Here is a 21,678-nt window from a genome sequence, read left to right on the forward strand (position 1 = left end):
GTGAAGTCCAACCACGAGGCCAGAAGGAAAGCAACACCACACCCAATAAAGACACTTTCCGTGTTAATCACAATTTATTAAGTGTTTAGTTTTACCCGCAGGCCAAGCAGAGCTCCTCCTTGGTGCCCCCACCCCACTGATGTGTCTATCCAGAATGAGAACAATGCAGGAAAACTGCACCGTGAGGAGCAAAACTCAAACCACAACAGTAAAAGGGAAAAGGGAAAGGGATACAAGCCATTTCTTTAGCCCATAACAACTGGAAACCGTCTACACAGCAGTAGTCTGGAGAGTGGAAAATCTCATCTATGAAGCAGGCAACAGTGTTGTTGCAGAACTGTTTTGGTTCAGAATTCTTAACATCACCCCCAATGTCCCATGATCTTACATAAGCAATAGCCCAGTTAAGGCAAAATAAAGCCAAAACATTCTATTTACTATCATGAACTACAGAAAAAGATCCTGAAGAAGTGTGAGTAGCCAAAAGCAAACCCCACTGCCAGACATTTACAATGGAGTCTTTTTAGTCATTTCCATGTGACTTGGTCTAATCTGCTACGAAGATAGTCAACATTGAATTAGCCGAGGGGATCTCTGCATTATTCCATGAAGAGGACGGGCTCTCCGAGTCGGGGGGTCACTGAGACTTTTGGTTTCCTGGCACTGCCCCTCCTCCCGGTGGCAGAAGGGGCCGGAATAAGATCAGCAGCAAATAAGACGACCTGCACCAGCTCCCGACTGGGAGGCTGGAAAGGACTGACAGGGGCAGCGAGCGGCCTTGGTGTGCACTTTCCTTCCCCAGAAAACTCTAGGATCATGAATTTAATATGCTACCTTTTAACTATAAAATACCGGTGGCTGGAAATTATAAACACTGAGTTCTCAGATAGCACAAACGTGGTTCCTGGTGGAATTAAGGCAGCATTCTGGAGGTGAGCTGGCCCTTAGCAGTGCTGTTCTGAGACCAAAGGGGGGAAGGCACCCAAGGCTTTGGGACCAACCGTGCCGAGGTCACTCTGTCCCCACACTGAAGCACATCTCAGGGTGGATCTGGTGGGGCCTAAGAGAAAGACGCTCCAAATACCTGAGCAAGAACCACCAACCAACCCTCATCCACTGCCAGCAGCAAGAATGTGTTATACAGCAACTTTTCAACTCTGTTAAAGGTACTTAAAAAAAATACAAAGAGAGTCATTCATTCTACACCATACTTATCGATTTGGTGAAGAACTGGTTGAAATGTATCTTTGCACCTTTTGTAAAGGCAGCTCGTGAGAGTCCAGCCAGTCATAGGTGGTGGCCTGACCTCACAGACGTGGCCCTGCAGCGGCTTCTCTGCAGCCAGCGGCCAGCAAGCCTGCGGTCAGTCGGGCTGCCGCACGCCACCTCTGCTGACGCCCCCCAGCTGCTCAGGCAGGACCCCACCTTCCGCTTTCTTGTTCTTATGTGTTCCCTAAATGTAAAACCTGTATCTCAAAATTCTGTCTTGAAATGTATGTTTAATTGTGCAGCATTTTCTCCTGGAAGTACAATCCGTGAGGTTTTATTCTATCTTTATTCTTTGATTACACTGAATAAAGTTCAAGGTGAAACATTCCAGTATTAATAAAAATAGTACCAAATATCAGATTTAGCTTTTAAATAAAATTCAAGGTGCCAGACTGAGGTGGCTCTGAACCGACCACGACCAGTCCCAAGCGGCCCTGCCAGGCCCAGACCCCTCAGCGCGCCCAGGCAGGCGTCATTTCCAGCCCCTGAGCAGCTGGCAGCAGCTGCCCCCCCGGGAGTGAATGTTTAAGCACTAACTCTGAAACAGTTCCGTACTTGTCTGGTCATTAGTAAGAAATTTGACCTTGTTATTTCCAGAAACGGAACTATGTCAAATACACCTACAGGGACGCCCTGAGCACCTCCCGCCAGTCCTGCCACTTCCAGCTGGTCCTCGCGGCGCGAAGCTGGGGCCGTGTCAGCATTCCCAGGCAGCTTCTGCTGCCCCGCGGCCCGGACAGCTTCCAAGGCAGGCACTGCAGTCCCACGGACTACCACCTTCGTCTGAAGACTGGCTCCAGAGCTGGTTTCGTGAGGCGGATGACACAGACAGTTAACAGGTCAGAAACAGTCAAGTGACATGTTTTCACTGATTTCAGAAAAAAGGCAGGAAGAGGTACACGTGTAATCTTCAAGCAGAATGATTGTATAAATTAGATCTGAGCTGACAGGACAATGTTAAAATTCAGGTAAAACTCAGGGAAACATTAGGAAAAAGCCAGATAAAGCCGGATATATATGGCGGGAAGTCCTTTATCTATATTTTCAATGATTATATTTTCTGAATCAAAAATCAGAGCGCACAGTTTATGAAAGAATTTTTCTGTGCTACTCCTGGGCACAGGAGACCTGAGTGACACTTTTACTTTTGGAGTGCCAAATATCGTAACCTCCAAGCATTTTAATGGCTTATACCAAGATATCTGATATTTGGATTGTTCCAGAAAATCCAATTGACATGATCACTGAAGTTACAGTAACTGTAACAGAGTTTTTCCATGAATTCTACTAAGAACAACCGTGACTTTCCTCTTCCCTTCAGCAGCTCTTTTAGGAAGGGAGAGAAGAGGGAGGGAGGGGAGCTGCCCAAAGCCCTGCGTGCAGATGACTCGGCCACCTGCCCGTCCCATAGCCGGGGACGCGGAGTCGCGCTGCTGCCAGAATGGCCGCAACTCAGGAACCCTCTGAAGGGAAGATTCACTCCCATGGCACGCCACAGCGATGACCCCTGCAGGAGGCTTCCCTGCAAACGTCCCGAGCTGGAAAAGCGCCCCCTGGAGAGCCAGCCGGGCGGGGAGCAGAGGGCAAAGGGTGAGCAGGAGGAAAGGCACCAAGCACAGTCAGGGTCGCGAGTCCTTCCTCCCCAGCCCTTTTCTTCAAGGCTTTTCAGCCTGGTTCCAGGGAAGAAATTGAGCAGGAAAGCTAGGAAAGGTTCCACGCCACTTAAAATACCTTTTGGAAACACTTATATATCCAGTGCTGCGCACGCAGGCCGTGAAGTTCTGCTAAGGACGAGAGTCACGCCTGCCGGGTCGGCAGCGTTGCAGAAGGACTTGACTGCATCTCTTAAAGCTCCTTGTGAAGGCTTCACGGGTCTCCCTTAGTGTTAACTGCACTTAGAACACAGCCATTTTTTCATTTAATCTCGGAAATCTGTTCATTGCTTCTTCATTTATAAAAAGAGGAAAGGGGTTGTCAATTTTTCATTTGCTCTAGGCTCTCGGAGTTGGACAGAAACTCCAGACAGATTAGTGTGCAAGGTGTGAGGGGAGAAGTAGACACGGCGGCTTTCGGCAGCAGGACGCCTGGGCACGTCAGAGCTTGGACTGCAGAGGCTTCAGGTACTTGTGGTAGGACTCATGGACCTTCAGGGGAAGGAGCGAGAAGAAATAACTGCAAAGGAGCTCGCAGTGTGAACAGCCCCGCTTTCGGAAAGTCGAGTCTGATAACCCTGTTCACCAAGCGACACTTGGGAAGCCTGCCCACCGCTGCCTGCTCGCCCACCCTCGCCCACACCTGCCTGCCCCTCCCCAGGCAGTCACAGTATCTTTCACAGTCTGAGAACTACAAGTGACTTTTCATGGAAAAATTATCCGGATGCTATTTGGAAGGGAGGGGCAGGGGGCCAGTGGGGGGATCCGGACTCAGGTTTGCGACACTCCAGGCGGCTGTGATGGGTGTAGGTTGAGAATGGCGCCGTGGCTGTGTTCCTGAGAGTGCTTGTACTTGGGGTGAACTGCCTACAGGTGAGCTAACCGCCCTCGGGCGCGCGCTGCCTTGGTCTGGGGAGGGCTGTGGGCGACGTTCCTGAGGTGGGACGAGGGCAGGGCGAGTGTGACCTGTGCCCCACGCCGCGCATGGGCCTCCTCAGCTAGTTATTGGGGGCCCGGGACTGACACCCGCTCACTGAGGCAACGAGTTCTTTCTGAACCTGCAGCTCAGGAAAGTGGCCGTGGGCGTGGGTCTGCTCCAGCCTTGACGTTTAACGGAAGAATTTTTAAAGGTGGAAAGCCAGGTTTCTCACCTCGGTTTTATTCAGTGGGGAGTTCTTGGCCCACTCAAACAAGTTTTCATACACATTCCCGTCGTAGCGGCCCAGCACCGAGCCCAGGACAACGTCCTTAAAGTCGAAGGCGTCCACCAAAGCGACGGCGTCCGGGCGGATTGCCGTCAGTAACTCCTTCACACGCTGGTTTACTTGTGTAATTTGAGATTCTGTTAATATGCTCCCCTAGAAGAAACAGAACAAGTAAACATGCGAGTATGGCCTCCCGGTGGCGCGAAGGGCTCAGCCAAGTCCCAGCACTGTGAAGCTGCCACCGCCCCTGCAGCACGGTCCGACCCCCGCCAAGGAGGGACCCACGGGGCGCAGCGGACCCCGCCTGTCTCCTTGCTGCTCCCTCAGCTGTGTTTCAGTCCATCCACCTGTTCTGCTCCCCACTCTGTCTCAGCCCCCTGCACCTCTGGCCTGCACTTCAGTTCTTGTGTGCATAAATAAATCAACCTTTAAAAAAACACCCAAATACATAAATAAATCAACCTTTAAAAAAACACCCAAATACATAAATAAATCAACCTTTAAAAAAACACCCAAATACGTAACTACATACGTAACTCTCTAAAGGAGACAGACCCCTCCCCAAAGGGACTGAAACCCAGAGACACCGACCTGCAGGAAGTCTCCTGCCTGCTGACTGATCCCATACATGCAGTACAAGAGACACAGAGTCCTTAACACAGCTTGGACGGATTCATCCTGAATTTTGAGGAGCTTCTCGGAAAAGAGCTTCGCTACCACATAGTGGCAATGTGCCTGTCGAGCGAAAGAGTGGGAGGGGGCAGCTCTGAGCCAGACTCAGCACAGTGGCTGGGGTTTCCGAACTGAGGAAGTGAAGGGGGTGGGCTGGGTAGGCCGGGGGCGGGGGAGGAAGGGCCTTTACCCACCTGGCTGGCTTTCACCAGGTCGACTGAAGTTAGGTTCCAAGCCACCTCCTTGCTTTTTTTGTGCATCACTTCAGTTTGAAGGTTTTTTGCAGCAACTTCTACTAATCTGTTAAGATACGAAAGAAAATGGGAGCCCCGTGGAAATGACGCACGGCACTTGCGGCCTCTCTGCTCGCCTCGGCCAGATGGTGGACGGACGGCACCCTGTGGCGAGGGCCCCCGAGGGTGCACACCTGGCCGCACGCAGCTTGTACGCTTCTGTCAGGCCATCGGGGCTGTTGATGTCCACCACGGCCGGCCAGACGGCCACCTGCTGAGGCTGGATGCGCTGGCTGGGCAGGTCGTTCAGGTAGGACACCATGCCACACACTAACTTCCCGGAGTGCACCTGCTCGTAGCTCTTCATCAGGAACCTAGAAGCCACCAGAAATGCACGGTCTCGTGACATGTGCTTCTTGAGAAATGAAGTTAAGCTCTTGTCCCTTTAAGCTACTTAACGGGTTTCCCACTGGAAGGTGCTGAGCCCAAGATAAAGCAGCGGGTCAGGAGGGCGGGCAAAGCTCCACCTTTAGGAACTAACATGACAGGAGAGGCCAGGGGGCGCCTCCGCAAAGGACAGGGGCAGGCTCGGGACAGGGTCCTGGCTCCACACCCACCTGGCCGTCTGCAACATCATGACAGTGTTTTCTCCCTCAAAGGTGCACGCTGGCGTGAAGTTGACGTAGATGTTTGGAAGACCACTGCAGTGGGAGTAGCCATGGCCACCGCAGGCCATCCGGCAGGCTTCGATAGCCGCGTTAGTCGTCCAGGAGGTGAAAGCCTTCAGGCCGGCAGTGAGGGCGTGAAGCTGAAGGGGAAGAGCACAGGGCCTGGAATATGGGGCGCTGAGCCTCTGAGCCCACATCATCAGCTAACAGCACCTGCCACTGCTGAGGGCAGCCGCTGCGTGCACACAGAGGACACACAGTCCTCCAGCGGCCGGAGCTAGTGACACGCCAGCTCCCTTCTGAACTGGCCCAGACACAGTCCCTGCTTGTGCGCCGCTGCTTAACAAGTGACCGCGTCGCAGTGCAGTGCCGAAGCCCAGACACAAACCCCACAGGCCTCCCTGCTGCTAGGGGCGAAGTCTTAGCGCTATCACCACTGTGGCCAGAGAGTAACCTCTCCTGTCTCCACGCTGCTCCTCTCAGCAGTGGATTTTAGCAGATCCCCTTATTGTGGTCCCCACTTTGTCTCTGGTGAGTCCTCTCATCCCCCCATACCTCTGGCCTGCACCACAGGTCTTTTATAAACACACACACAAAACAGAAAACCCAAAACAAGAAATTCTTTCTATCTGATCTACTTAGAGTCAGCAATAGGTCTGCCTCTTTCAACAATATAGGGACTTTTGCAAGAAATCACGAAGTCTCGTTTTCTCTGAGCGTTATCTAGCAAACACGAGACAGGCGCCCACGAGAGAACGAGACACAGCACGCACCTCGGGGAGCTCGCTCAGGTCCCCATGGCCGATGTCTTCGTTGATCCGGTGATAGGTCTCCTTCATGTAGGCACCCACGAACTGGAAGGCGTAGGCCGTGGCCAGAAGCGGAAACAGCTTGTACTGCTGGGTTTGAAAGTCCAAGATCTGTGGCTCCGGCTCACTAAAGCGTGTAAGAGAAAGAAGCCAACACTCACACAGAGCTCGGTGCGGGGCTACTCCGACGCTGGGCACTAACTGGCCTCCTGAAGACCCCGTGTGGGGCACTACATCCCCGCTTTACAGGTGGGGAAAAGGATGGATGGACGACCCGAAGTCACAGTCATAAGGGACGGAGCGTGATGTCAGCCTGGCGGTCCGGCTATGGGAGCGGCTGTGCTCTGGCCTCCCTGCTGAGCTGCTGGCCAGTGCCTGTCTCAGTCCTTCCAGCGTGACGAGGGAAGGCGGTCTCTTGACAATGTGCGCTGCCCACAGCCAGTTAACCTCCCAGGAGGAACACTGCCCTCGAAGGCCCAACCCACCAAGCGGCTGAGTGAAGTGCTGGGCCAAGGCCGTGGGGAAGACCCAAAGCAGAGAGGTAAGTGCCTGAAGTCTAGGAAGGGCCCTCACTCCCAGTTTCCTGTGTTCAGAATAAAAGGCCACTGGGAGGTCAGGCCAAGCGAAAGCACCAGGAGACGCACAGTGGGGAGCAGGCTTATATCACCCTGGTCTCAGCTGGTGACTGCCGTCAGGAAGCCAGAATGCTCAAAATGCCTTTGGTGGCTCCAACGCTTCATGTACAGAATACAAGTACTATCACTACTATGGGTAATGTCACAGGCTATGGGTAAGAACAAGGTTGACATTCTCCTCTTCGGCCTGGGGACGGAGGCCAGGCCCATGCGGGCCAGCACATGCCACCGCCCACCTTGCCCTGCTGACACACGGCTCTACGCCTCGGTCGGGGGTTGACACTTGAGTGGGGCCTCCGGCACTGACCTGTCACCCCAGACGCCGGCCTTACCCAGGCTTGATTTCCGACTGGTGCCGTACGGCGCTGTAGCGGATGGCGATGGTACAAGCCTTCGACAGGCTCCGAGCAGCTTCCCCCACGAGGAAGGACCTGACGAACACCATGGTCCCATAGGTGAGCTTGTTACTCAGGGGTTTCACGTACGTGCCGTCGGGCTTCACCTGGAAAAAGAACACAAGGGTTGTGTCCTTCTGTGAAAGCCAAGTGGAGCCAGGCCGCTGGCTCCCAAAGCGAGGTCCCGCGGGCAGCGTGAGCATCCCCTGGGAGCCGGTATGAAACTCGCACCCTCAGCCCCCACCCTGGCCTCTCTCAGCCAGCTCTCCAGATGCTCCTGGTCTGGGCTAAAATTTAAGACCCACTGCTTCAGAGAATCAGAGTGAACTCCTATACCTGGCAATGCTTTTGACTTCACTGCCCTAGGAAAGCAGTATCGTAGTAAAAACATACTCCTTATGTTTTGAAAGCACAGGGCCGTCGGACCCCGTCCTGTCAGCACCACGAACCCCCTGCGGCACATGGCACATGGCACACCTGGGCATACTTCATCAGCATGTTTTCTCTGGGAATACGGTAGTTGTCCATCTTCAGGTAGCCGTTATCCATCTCGTCATAGCCAAACTTGGGTCCGATGTCTCCGACGGTGATACCTGCCACACGCGGGGAGGTCAGAGTTTACCCTCACACCCTTGGCTCCCCGCTTCTGGGGAGCATTACACCTCCCAGCGCAGGAAAGTAACTGGTTTATCACTTCTCATCTCAACCTTGGAGGAACAGTCCTAACCTGGCAAGGGCTTATGGGTCCCAATTTCCCGGATGGGCACGATGAAGGCGTGTAGTCCATAGCACTTCCCCTTGGTGATGAGCTGGGCAAGGACGATGGCATGATTTGAGGTCTTTCCAACTGCAGCATCAAAGAGACGAGAGAGAGACGTAAGCAAGCGCCCTCACCGCACCAGAGGAGCGAGAGTCGGAGAGGTGGGTCTAAGCACACCAGCCTGTGGGAAGCAGCGTGCCCCGCCCAGCTGTCAGCAAGAGCACCACTTCATGATTAACGCCTGCGGGTAAGCAGTCCTCCATTTCTGTCCGCATGGGCAAACTTCTAGAACAGGGGATACTTATATTGTGTACACTCAAGTGTACAGTGTGTTGATTTGATAGCAATCCCTCACTTAAAAAAATGCTTTCTTATTTCTCATTCATTCTGAAAGAAAATTTTAGGGCAAACATAAGAACTTTCATTTAAATCACTTCTCTCCTCCCTTAGGCGATGCTGTGCACAACAGCTGAATCGCACCGTCTGTTCCCATCTAACTAATTAAGTTGGGGATTCTGCTCCCGATCGACCGGCCAGAGCCCAGGAGCCGCCGCGCAGGCGGTGGCTGGCAGTGCGAGCTGCAGACACGAGCGCCTTCCGTCAGGGAGAGCTGCTGAGTGCTGTCTAGTGAACACCTCCAGAATACTTACGCTGCGTCCAAGCTCGACTTTTCTTACCAAAATGTCCATGTCGCATGAATAACAAAAAGATAGCTGTGGAGGCTGCGCTGATGCAGAGGCATGTTCAGACGAAAAACTAGAAAGCAGAGTAGCCAGCTACCCTGTCTGTCTCTGTGGACACAGCAGGCCCTGTCACACACCAGACTGCCACAAGCTCAGGGGGCTTAAGCCTGAAGGTCTTTCCCCCATATTTCAAAATCATTTTCTCACATAAGCTGCTCCTCGTAAACACAGTTTTGTAATACGACTTCAAAATATCAAAAAATGCTTCAGAAAGCCACTTACGGCCACCGGGCCACCACTTGATGGACGTGACGGTCGGACTGTTGAGAACGAACTCCTGCGTCTTAGGGTCATAAGTGGCGGTGGTTTCCAAGCCTCGAAGGTGAGTTCCTAGGACACAAGTTCCACTTAGTTCCGACATACTCTGGGCAGGAATCGGCCTGGGGTAAGATCGCCCACCCAGTTTTTTAAGCTCTAGTATCTCAAAGAAAATCAAGATCTAGTGACAGCAGGTGGCTCTGGTCTCAGACAGTGCCCGGAAGCTGAAAGTGTGCACACCGACGGCTCATGCAGGCCACTCAGGCCAGCCAAAGCCCAGCTCAGCGTTGCGGCTTCACCCAGTCACAAGTGGGATGTTAACAGGGAAGGGAAAGGCCCATTTCAAGCCAGTATGGCGTGGCCAGTTTCAGGCTGTGCATGCTGTGTACACACCCCTATGGATACGCTGGGGTTTTCCACTATTACAAATACTGTAATGCAGCAGGAAAAGACTCCTGCTGAAGCTGCTGTAAACGGGGGCCGTGTTTCAGAACGCAGCCAGAGCAGCGAGCGTGCCCTTGAGAGCTCGCTCAGCACAGGGCAGGCCCTAGCTGGCCCTCTGGGCTTCTTGCAGGCCAGTGAGGCTTCGACTGCACCCCGTTCCCAGCTGGTTTCATCTGAGTGCTGGCGTCAGGGACTCCCGTCTGACACCCTGAAGCAGATGTGCAGAAACTCCCAGAAGAGCTGCGCTCTCCGCGCCCCTCCCGCACCGGCCCTGCGTGGAAGTGCCCGAGAAGCCTGAGGCACTGCGAAAGCCAGATCTCAGGGACACTCAAACGTGAACACCCAGAGGTACTCAAGCGAGGAACGGAGACAGCCGGTCTGGGAGACCCCAAGCGTCCCGAGTGGGGGACAGGCACCAGGCACACAGGCCCCTTCCACCAGCAAAGCGCTCGGAGGACGCGGGGCTACCGAAAGGACACAGACAACGCGTCCAAACGCACACCTGAACCCAACAGTATTCCACTTTGAATCTTGCGAAAATCCCACGAAATACTATTTAGTACTAAAGCCGAGCGCCGAATTAGTTGTAGAATTAAGGCGAAGTTGTCCAAAAGGAAGGAGCAAGTGGCAAACAGACATCAGCCTGTTTTCCTGAAGCTGCCGAGCAGAAAGAGAGGCTGAAGCAAACAAATGGCATTCAGAACAGAGGGAAACAGGAGGACCCCTTCAGACCTCCCCGCTTCAAAATAAGGTGGTAGGGGGTGACAAGCCAGGCGCTGGACACGGTGGGAAGCCTGAGGCGGGAGGAAGGCTCACCGCCCCATCGGTGGCCTCTGGCCAGCCACCTGGAGTGCATGGCCGAATCTGGCTCCAAGGCCCACAGCGCGGACAGGCCGCGATGAGCCACTGTCTCCCTCAAACAAGCCAGAGAACACAGACGACTCATCTGCCTATCCCTGGGACTCGTGAGCACGTGAAGGCGGCAGCAGAACAGGCAACCGGACAGGGACAGAGACGACAGGCTGGGTTCAGCTTACGGCACACGCCGATACACCGGTGACCCTGAAAAGCCCGAGTAAACACGGTCTGGCCTGTAACCCTGGCTGCGGAAAGGCCACCGGCAGCCTCTGTGGCAGTGCAGCCTTTACCGCCCACTGGCCAAGGCAACATCTGGGCCAAGACTCGAGGCGGAAGCCGACTGTGCGCGGCCGGTCCGGCGGACACCCGCGGGGGCGCCGCACGCACACGGCTCACGGAGCCCCGCCCACCCGGAAGAGACTGAACGCACCGTACCATGACCCATCTCTGTCTGGGCATAAGTGCCAATGACCTCCAAGTTCCAGGCGGGCATGAAGAAGCGCTCCTGCTGTTCCGCGGTTGCCTGGTGAAGCAAGGTGGGCAGGAACATGCCCAAGTGGAGATCCAGAGGCTCAGGTCGCCCTCGGTGCGCAAAGCTTCGAAGAAATACCACGGGTGGGCATTTGAGAGAGGAGTCATCAGGGGAGAGGGAGATAGCAATTCGAACAGAGAGCAAGGGAAGAAAAAAAAGCCTCCTGTAAGTACGGGTTAGCTGGGCGGCCCGGCCGGTGAGAGCACTGTCCCTTCTGTATGGCTTCAATGCATGCGCCGCTGCCTTCTGCGGGACCGTCAGGGAGCAGGCTCACCTCCCTCGTCACCAAGGCAGTTTGGGTAATGCTTCTAGGCAGCAGGATTTTGTTTGTCCACCAACCCAGCATGGACAGATCTAGTCTCACTAACTCTGGCCACTGTGTTCCGATTCACAAACTCTGCAGCCATGTGCTGCTGAAACAATTTAATACAGAAGTTGACAGTGCTCGTCATTGGCATTTCAATAATTTCAGAAATTAAAAAGGCCCGGGCCTTTCTGGTAAAGGCCATCATCGTAATTACAAATAACAGATGCATGCATAACAAACTTTCCGAGCATAAGGAACTTTCTGCTGCAGGTGCTGAGGACTCGTCACCCGCGCACAGTCACCATAGTGTCTAGTCATTGAAATGCACTTTCTAAGGTTATTGGCCCCCACCACTTCCTATTTGCAGGAGCCTCAGACTTCTCTATATTTATTTTTCCTAGGAAACAGTTCTACGTGATTCTGCACTCCACAAGTGCCTGGCACCATGTGTCGCTGTCTGTCACCTGTATTGCTCTTTCTGCTTTGTCTCAGCTCTGAGCCGGAAGATCTTAGTTTTATGATGTCTCTGTCTGTTCCGTGGAAGGGAAGGAGGATAAGACCCAGGATACAGAGCTCGGGCAGGGCCGGTCAATGATGTCTTGTCACCAGACAGCTGAGTCACACAAAAATCAAATACTATGTGACTTCCTCATCTTACAAAGAAATTAATGCTGAGATGAGTTAAGTGCCTCGGGTCAAAGATACTGGCACAAAACAAGGATCTCCTGTCTAGCTGGCCAGACGACGGCACCAGCACAAGCTAGCCGAGGACGAGGACGGCCCCTGCATGCCTGGCCAAAACCAGGGCTGGCGGGGGGGGGGGGGCCTGGGCAGGAATCCTGTGAGATGCCACAGCCGTGGAAGTGGGTGAAAGGGCCACATGCTGCTCTAAGCTAGTTTTGCAACTTCCGACTTCCTTTCAAAACAGAGTAAAAAAAAAAAAGTGGGAATTCTCATAAAATCATACCCATGGCATTAGAGAGTACCTTTCACTCACAAACAGAAATGCCAGCTTGTTTTTCAAAGAATAATGCGAGGCATTAAAAAACCATGCATGCCTAGGGCCTGCAAGGAGAAAAGCTTTGGAACTACCACCAAAAACTGGCTGGAGACCAGCCACTCTACTGTTGAAAGGCTACTTTGCATTACTAGAAGCTAGATGGCAAAAACAAAGAAAAAGAAAAAAAGAGTCCAGGCCCGTTTCCAGCGAAAGCAGTCAGGCCCCGGAGTTCCACACAGGCTGTGCTGGGGCAGTCCCCACGCCGAAGGCCGGTAAACTGCCACAGCCACACAGTGTTTGGAGGCTGAGGAAATGTTTTCAGGAGAAAACCGGCTCATGTATCTAAGATAAGGATTATGCAGAAGTGGGCGAAATTCAGAAATGTCACATGGAGATAGCGGCTTCAGTCGCTCTGACTTTAATCAAGTACTTGTAAAAAAGTTGGTTATGCATGGTAATGATCATATATTACCTTCAAGTAATCTATTTTAATAATACAAAGCACTGTTTTACTTGATGAAGCTCTAGAGTCTGTTGTTTTAAAACCACAATCCCTAAAAGAATAACATACAATTATAACCCAGAAGGCCCTCCTAGTCTCTCCTTCCACGTGATACAGGACTGGCAAGGCTGGCAGTCACTCTGAGGGCAAAATGATTAGATTAGTAAGTGAGAAAGGAGAAATCAAAGTAGCACCTCCATGGACGGCATGATTAAAACCCTAGGAAATCAATGACAAAATTCCATCAATAATAAATTACTTTTGAAAAGCTGTAGGTTATAAGGGGGTAAAAATCACAGCATTCTTATCCATTACAATGGTACAAGTAAAAATCCCAGTGAGAGCTGATTTACAAAGGCAACAAAGTATGTAAAATTTGTTAGTGACTTAATTTAGGATATTAAAGATTTAAGAAAAAAAAACTTAATAGGATGGATAAAAGCTATGAACAGGATAGAAATTGCTAGTTCCTGGCTGAAAGGTCTAAATAAAGATAATCCTTCTCAAGAAAATACAGGTACTTAAGGTAACATGATTTCTAAATCTCTGTACAATGTATTTTTAGAACTTGACAAACTGGGGTCAAAATTCATTCAGAAGAGTATGCAAGAATACCAAACTTATATTTCAATGTAACAGTAATACTATTCAGCTTATCAAATTGTAAACTACCTGATAAAGCAACAACTAGCCAAAGTTTATGTTAGGAGAAAAAGGAACAAGTCAAGGGGATGTAGTTTAAAATTCCAGAAACAGATGGAAAATTATTATTATTATTATTTTTTAAAGATTTTATTTATTTGTGCATACAGAACTGGGGTGCAGGCCAGAGGCTCAGGGGCAGTGAGAGGCTTCACCAGAGACAGAGCGGGGAGCAGGACAGGCAGATGGACGAAGTACACTGCTGAGGGGAGCAGCAGGCGGGTCAGGAGAGGTCTGCCGTGCCATGTGGTCACCTCCGGGGCAGGCGGGAATCGAATTCATGCGGAAGCGGCTTTTTTTAATTCTCAGTGCTGTGCTTTAACCCGCTGCGCCACCAGGGAGGGCCGGAAAATTATTTTTTTAAAAAAGATTTATTTATGTATGTAAGAACTGGGGTACAGGCCAGAGGTGCGGGGGGAGGGGTGAGAGGATTCACCAGAGACAGAGTGGGGAGCAGCAGGTGGACTGACAAACACTGCTGAGGGGAGTAGTGAGGAGACAGCGAGGCCTGCTGTGCCCTGGGGGTCCCTCCCTGGCCGGGGATCACACTTGCGCTGCAGTAGCTCAGACAGCCCCCAGGTGCTGCGCTTCAACCCACTGCACCACCAGATGGAAAATTATAAAACGGTGAGATGAACCGGAAAGCACATTCAAACAACGAGAACAATGAACAAACTAGTTAATAAACACAGAAAACAGTAGGGACTCACTTGTCATTCTGTGACACGTACAAGTCAGTGCATGAAGCATAGTCCAAACCAAAAATAAGAAGAAAACATAAGATAACATTATCTGATAACATTATCTGAGATAAGGGCAAAAGAAAATTTAATCCTCTTTAGAGAAGGATGAATTGACTAATAAGGCCAAAATGTTGAATGAAACAGAAGGCAACAGCAAATACTGCAAGCACAGGATATAATTATTCAAACCAATATACAAGTTCTATTTAATAAGCGTCGTTTAGACACAGGTCACGCAGACTGTAAGCCGACCCGCATAACAACAACCAGGTTCTCTAGGACTGGAATTTTTTTTTTAAAAAAGATTTATTCATGCATCCAAGAACTGGGGCAGAGGCCAGAGGTGAGAGGATTTACCAGCAGTAGAGGGGGAGCAGAATAGTCAGATGGACAGAAGCGCGCTGCTGAGGGAGCAGCAGGGGTGACAGGAGAGTCGGCTGCGGCCTGTGGTCACCCCGACAGGGATCACACTGGTGCTGCAGCGCGCTTCCTAGCATGCATTTTAACCGCTGCACCACCAGGGAGGGCCCTAGGACCGGAAAATTAAATCTGACTCTCAGTATGTATTTAAGTAGGAAAAAAAAATTAAAGTAGCCATGTAGATGGGGTGATGGAGGCACGAGTACACTAATAAGTTGCCAAGTCTGTCAAAAACTGGTTAAATGTTTAAGAAAGTCTTGAACTCTGTAATGGAAGTTGTCCAGTGCTCATTACCTTCAAGCAATTCATTTCTGACAAAGCATTAAAAACGCATAACCGGGTTATGCAGCACTGCAAGCTGGCCACAGCCGCTTCAGTGCGAGTTCGAGTCCCGGCCCAGAGGTCAGTGACGCACATGGCACAGCAGACCTCTCCTGGCCCGCCCACTGCTCCCTCAGCAGTGGGCTTCGTCCATCCGCCTGTCCTGCTCCTCACTCTGTCTCTGGTGAAGCCTCTCACCGACCCTGCACCTCTGGCCTGTACCCCGGTTCTGTGTGAATAAAACAAACAAAAACGCATACCCCCCAAGAACACAGTCTTTGTTAAAGAAGTTTACAGGCATTTTTATGGTCATAGCAGCAGTGGGAAATTAGAAGAGCCCAGGTGGGAAAGAGCTTATTCGGGGCACTTCAGAGGAACAGGACACAGCTGGGAGATGGCGCCGGAGAAATGGACACAGCCCGAGAAAGAAGGTGCTTTATGTCTCTGGCGTCTCAGCTACAGGGTCTGCAAAGGGTGGCACCGCCCGAGAGCAGTGACCGCGTGCTCCACTCTCCGGGGCGGCCAGCGCGACAGTAGAGCCGACACAAAGCAAGGCCGAAGCTCCCTGGGGATGACCAAAAATCTGAAGCCCAAACCAGCCCGGGCTGTGTGGTGAAAGGCATGGACAGAGTGGCCAACGCCCAGCCTGGCCCCCGGCAGCGCTGGGTTCACGGAGGCCCTCTGCCAGGCCTCTGCCTCTGACTGGGGCGCGCAGGCCATGTCGGGCATCGGGAGTCGTGCGCCTCAGAGGCAGGCACGAGTCTAGAGGACGAAGACACGTTCTGGAGGACAGAACCTGGTTATGGAAACTGCAGGCGACTGCATAGAGCGCTCCTGGGACAGCGAGCCCGACTGCTACTCAGTCTCTTAGTCTCAGTGGCTATGGAGAAGGGAAAGAACCCAAAAGTTAAAGTTATAGCCAATTCTGTGAAAATCTTTTTTTTTAGTATAGAAGTACTGGGGTGCAGGCCAGAGGTGCAGGGGGGTGAGAAGATGCACCAGAAACAGTGGGGAACGGAACAGGCAGACCTCTGAGTGCACTGCTGAGGGGGCAGCGGGAGACAGGTGCCTGCTGCGCCCCATGGGCACTCCCTGGCTGGGGATGGGATTCCGGCCATGGGGTGCTCGCACTGAGACTTAACCCCTAGGCTACTGGGGAGGCCCCTCTGTGGGAATCTTTAGATAATTTGTATTTTTAGATAACCATGGTGGAATAGTCCGTGTTCCCGTTTCAGAACTAAATACATAAATGTGCAATGTGCTTTATACACAGGACAGAAGAGCTAGGCCGACAAGCAGTCACGACATTCAGACCCACTGATCCTCAGAATCGCTGACATTCAAGCCTCCCGTGAGTGACATCAAGTCAGTGTTACTAGAGGCCATAAGATAAAGAGGGTTGGGTACCACACATCATTTCCTTTCCCTGTGCACTCATCTCTCCGCCAGACGACTGAATATGAAGAGCATCTTCCTCCCTTACGACACTTTCTTCAGGCTCTTTATTTCAGCACTGATCACCCTGAAGCGAAAGCTAAAGTCTTGGGTGTTCATAACCCCAAGACTCAGGACCAGACCCTGCACTCCCATGGGGATCACGGTAAAGAACACTGCCTCGGACCGGCCACAATCAATCAGCGCCACGTCAAACACAGAAGCTCGGCCTCCTTCTCCTGCCCTCCTCCCCTCTCCGCTTGTCTTTATTTGCGTAATCAGTGTAAGAATTAGGTGTGTGCCTGGCAGCTCAAATTCAAGATGCTCAAACCTGTCTATGGCCTTTTCTATGTGAAGGAAGCTTCCACAAAACTTTCTGAAAGTAGCCATTTTGTGAACAGTTTAACCAAGTCTACAGACGTGTACAGGAAAACCCTGTGAACCGTGACTGCCAGAGCCAGACAGAGCCACCGACCCCCAGGCCCCGCCCACTAGCCCCTCTGTGGGTGAGGGCAGAGTAGGGCCTCTTGCTGCGCTCACCTTCCATCCCCATTAAAACTCTATTTAACGTTATTAAAACACGGCAACTTCCAGACGTTGCTGGTACAGGAATATCATTCGTGAGAATTCCCAACAGTCTTTTAAAAAGGAAACACCGACAAAATGCTTGGGCTCATTTCCAGCCTCAGCTTTACAAACTGCTCAGCACCCACTAACACGGGGTCTACGTCGCAATGGTAAAAGGCTTTAAGAAATAACAACAAAGGCTGTTTCAGGCCAGAGTCCTAAGCCAGTGTATGAGGGGACGACCTATGAGAAAAATGGAAAGCTGGATTTTATTCAAGATTTAACAACTTAAACCAAAACCCCCAATGTGTGGTGGCTGAACCAAACCCAAAGGCTGGGAGTCATTTGACTGAAGTCCTGAGGTGGGTTACCCGACGCCCCTCAAATGCGGACTAACCGTGGCCCAATTCCGTCTGGGCGTAGGTGCCAATTATCTGGAGGTCTTTGGATGAAAGCAGCCATTTCTCTTGCTGAGCAGTGGTGCCCTGATTCAGCAAGGTAGGAACAAACATGGAGTAATTGAGGCCCACAGGTTCCACAAAATTGACCAAATGTAGTCTACAGGAGAGAAAAGAAAAGGGTCTCAGCCTTGCTCTCGAAAGCGCATCCTGCCACCCATCCTTGCCAAGCAGCGTGGCCCTGGAGTGAGCGTTAGGAAAACAAACTCCTCTCGTATGAAAGTAGCCGCAAGTCCTGTTCCCAAAGCTGGTGCTATCTGTTGGTTGGCTACTTTGCAGCGTGTGTTTGTTTTCTCCCTTAGGCTTTACCTGTTTTGAGACTCAAAAGGAACTCCACAGCTGATTATAGAGCTGGTCACAAAATCCCCAAGACTAAACTTGCTCTCCCTCAATAACTGTACCGCCGAGGTACAGTGAACGGTCTCCCAGCGCAGACGCACCAAGCCCTCAGGCCGGCGGGCTACAGGCGGGCAAGCAGATAACGTAAGTCAGGACTTATCACTCAAGTCTTTGAACACGACTTGAGATGAGCTCTAACCACAATAAACCCAGTCATCAATGATCTTCTAATGAAACAACATCCAGGAAACAGTCACACTACAAACGGCACCCAGTCTCGGCTGTGGCCCTCCCGTGTTCTCTCTGCAGAGGCCAAGAGCACAGGCCCAGAGTGAGCTGAGCTCCGCGACCCAAGGGTCAGGCGAAGTGGCGGCTGCAGTCTGGCCCGGCCTGCGCAGCGGGAGGGCCGAGGCGGGCCAGGGAGGTGGGCGGCAGTGCACAGCAGAGGCCTGACGCCTGCTCCAGCTTCAGGAAACAAAACAGTAAACACAACAGGGCGTCTTACTGTTTCACTGCGATTCATAACAGACGTGGAAACAAACAATTCTGTACATGTATAAGCTGCTCAAGCATCAACGTCGGTGACTGGCCGGAACCAGTTCAAGTGACCACTGCACGTTCCGCCAGAGTAACGGCGGAGCCCTAAGTCACGTGCAGGAGTCAACAGAGGCGGCTCGAGCCCCGGTGAAGAATGCTCTTCGCTGTTGAATGTGTTCACTCAGGGGTCTGGGTGGAAGGTCGCCTTTGGGGGTGGGGAGGATGGCAACAGACTCAGAATTCCAAACATGTTGGATTAGCATTGAAAAATACTTTTTAACTCTGAGATTTTACCAGTTTCACACCACTATCAAAGGCTGATTCTTTTCCAAATGTTAACTGGAGCTGAGTGAGGGGGACAGGGGCCTGAGAGGCGCGTCCATCCTGGCCAGTAACTCCGCACTGCGTGAGCAGAGCGCACTGTCCGCACAGCTGCCTCGCCGCAGTGGGGCCTGCCGGGAGATGACCCAGGTCGTCCTCTCAAAGAACGGGCACCGCAGTCCTCCCGGACAATCACATCTTACTGAGAGGACGTGGACACACACGAATTTCTGTGGAATAAAAGCAGGGCGGCGCCAGGGCAGAACCAGGGTGGCCCGAGACGGCGCTACACCCAGAAGGCCCAGAGCTGCTCGGGAAGGTGCTCCGGGGTTACCAAACGATCGACAGAAAGCAGCTGTCCAGGAAATTGGTTGTTTCTACTTAGTGTCCTTAGACAGACTGAGAAGCTTTTGAGGTCACTTGAAAATCTGCAAGAAAAAAGCCAAGTACCTGTTTTCTATAGTTTATTTCCTCCTAAAGGAGTTTGTCAAGGAATCAGCTTGAAACCCCCCAAAATACACAATCACGACTGGTGTCCACTATAATTTTAGATTACTCTTAAGAAGTTAGTTTTTTTCACAGTGCACAGGACGGTTAGAAGGTAAAAAAAAGAGATTAGGAAATCAACTTTTATAGTCCCCCAACAAGGTCCTATTTTCTCCAGACTGGTGAGAGCAGTTCTCTCATAGCTCAAATGGAGGAGGATCTCCACGTACTTTACTAGTAACAGCCAGGGAGCTTCAAAATATTCTCATAAATGAGTTTCATTTTGTGACGGGAGCAGTGGGTGTACAGGAGACCAGTAAATGCCCCAGTCTCCAAAGAGACACTCCTGTGCTTTATCACCTCAACTCCAGCACCTCCGAAGCCTGATGCCCCTGCCCACTGTGGCGTGTAAGAGGTAACGGGCACCATCACTTTCTTTGTGATGCTCCAAGCATCAGTGTGAGTCCACGCCGGGTTCAGACTCATGGCGCCCGTCACTGTCCGGCCTGTCCCAACCTCCTGACCTGAGCTGCTTTTCCTGCGGTAGCCAGGGGCCTGGAAGGGTGTGTTAAGCCTGGGCATTATTTTCCCCAAACAGCAAGGTCTGGACGCATGAAAACTGACACACAGAACCACTGGCGGGTGCCCACGATCTTTAACCCACCTAGAGGACTTTGCCCTATTTCTCTGTGTCTTCCCTGGAACCCAGTTACACATTAAGCACCAAAGATTATGAAATAATCTAACTCTGAAACCTAACACAACAACCATCGAAAAGCCAAACAAAACAAACCTTTTTTTATGCCATTTTGTGGAAGAATAAAATCTCACTTGTTTTTTAAAGAAACAAGTCTCCTCAGAGTTACTTTACCTCTACCAGTCTTTTCAGAGCCAGTCTTCCAGGAGCTTCTCTATCTGCCCCAATATTCCCGCAGGCCAGAGACAAAAACTTCAAAAATAAAAGAGCCTGTCAATATTCTGAATTGGGTTATCAGAACCGAACGCTTATAGGTAAAGCCATGGAGAGGGTGGGAGTAGCTGACTTCATCTTGACAATAACTAGGCCAGACAGCCATGCACCGCGGCCGCGTAACAACAGGACTATTGCAGGTGCCGGCAGAGCCTGGGGCAGGCTTCCTTTTCTTGGCTGCTCAACACACCCTGTTCATGTCATTTAATCTTTATTGGTGATAAGCGGAGTTCTAAAATGGAGAAAACTAAGAGGGAAGGCCCAGGGATAAATGACACATAAGAAACACCACAGAGCATGAAATCTTGTACTAAGATTAAGTGATACATCATGTTTATTTAGATAAGGGCCAGAAGTATAAACTGTATAGATTGTGTCTCCAATCAAAAAATAAAGCACAATAAAAACAGGCAGTACTCCAATGGAGGCCCGCTTCTTGAGTTCTCAAATGCACAGGAGAGCCACTTAACCATGCCAGCAGCTTCAACAATGCTGGATTCTTAGAATACTTTACGCTCATTCTAAGGGTGGGCGAGCGTCCCCCATTGCCTTAACTCCAGATTCACACCACAGAGCAGGGTGGCAGCACCTGTGACTGCTACGGGTACTTGGATATTTGATCTTGCAACTGAAAAACTTCCAAATTCAGTGTCAACATTTAGCAGGTCTCCTTACACAGAGCACATTTATTGTCTTTAAAACATCCAGGAAGGAGGCGTCTGAGCTGAAAGAATCTGTCTGATTCTCAGGAATAAAAGCTGCAGCCTCTCCCTGCACGGTCTGCATTCTACAAATGGCATGGTACTTACTGCACAAACGCACACACAATCTTCCACACAGCGTAACTCCACAGTGGGGAGAAAGTAGGCCAGCTTGAGTCTTCAGACGCCAAGCGCGATGACAAGGCCAGAGAGGGGGGCTTTAAAGTTGGGGCTCCGACCTCGGTGCCTCGGGAGGCATACTTACTTTTTAAACCACATGATTTCATCAGGGTCAGCGATGCCAAACTCCCTCATCTTCTTCACCATGGTGGCACTTTTCCGAACAGCCAGCTCGTAACGCTGGCTGCGGGAGAGGAAGTTCAGGTTCTCATGCTGGAAGTCGGGGTCGTTCACGATCAGGTTCTCTACAAGGGGATTCAAGGGCAGCGACAGAGAGACTCGGGCTCAGTGACCCCTCCCGGGGTCGCAGCTGGTTTCAGACCGGGGCGCGGGTCCCTTCTTGCGAAGGCCGACACCCTCAGCCCCCCGCCCCTGCTCCAGGCCGCCCCTAGAAGTCGGGGTGCCCCCGCTCGCCAGGACCGGCGGCCGCGGCGCCCCCGCCCTCACCGATCTCCCGGCGGCGCCGGGTTTTCTCGGGGCTGCCGTCCAGGACGTGCGTGAGCAGCTCCGGGTTGAAGCTGGCGGCGGCCCGCTCCCTGCGCAGGTCCGGGTTCATC

At 51.7% G+C, this 21,678-nt stretch overlaps 1 protein-coding gene across 3 annotated transcripts; it reads right to left on the minus strand.

The window, feature by feature from the left end:
• Nucleotides 1–1,536: 1,536 nt before the first annotated feature.
• ACOX1 (acyl-CoA oxidase 1, palmitoyl) lies at nt 1,537–21,677 on the minus strand. Of its 3 annotated transcripts, XM_012733025.1 has the most exons (15): nt 21,569–21,677; nt 21,207–21,366; nt 17,527–17,687; nt 11,037–11,197; nt 9,264–9,371; nt 8,266–8,385; nt 8,016–8,131; nt 7,476–7,645; nt 6,473–6,635; nt 5,649–5,839; nt 5,226–5,405; nt 4,993–5,098; nt 4,718–4,861; nt 4,073–4,279; nt 1,537–3,413 (listed from the first exon to the last, which is right to left on the minus strand). In XM_012733025.1, exons 3-15 carry the CDS (start codon nt 17,589–17,591, stop codon nt 3,363–3,365), a joined length of 1,782 nt encoding a protein of 593 aa, XP_012588479.1. In that variant the 5' UTR covers nt 17,592–17,687; nt 21,207–21,366; nt 21,569–21,677; the 3' UTR covers nt 1,537–3,362. The 3 variants fall into 3 exon arrangements, with proteins under 3 accessions (XP_012588479.1, XP_004693563.1, XP_004693564.1); XM_004693506.2 differs by lacking the exon at nt 17,527–17,687; XM_004693507.2 differs by lacking the exon at nt 11,037–11,197.
• Nucleotide 21,678: the final 1 nt, after the last annotated feature.

The sequence above is a fragment of the Condylura cristata genome, unplaced genomic scaffold, assembly GCF_000260355.1.
Source record: "Condylura cristata isolate star-nosed mole 26May11 unplaced genomic scaffold, ConCri1.0 scaffold00038, whole genome shotgun sequence".
Classification (NCBI taxonomy): Eukaryota; Metazoa; Chordata; class Mammalia; order Eulipotyphla; family Talpidae; genus Condylura; species Condylura cristata.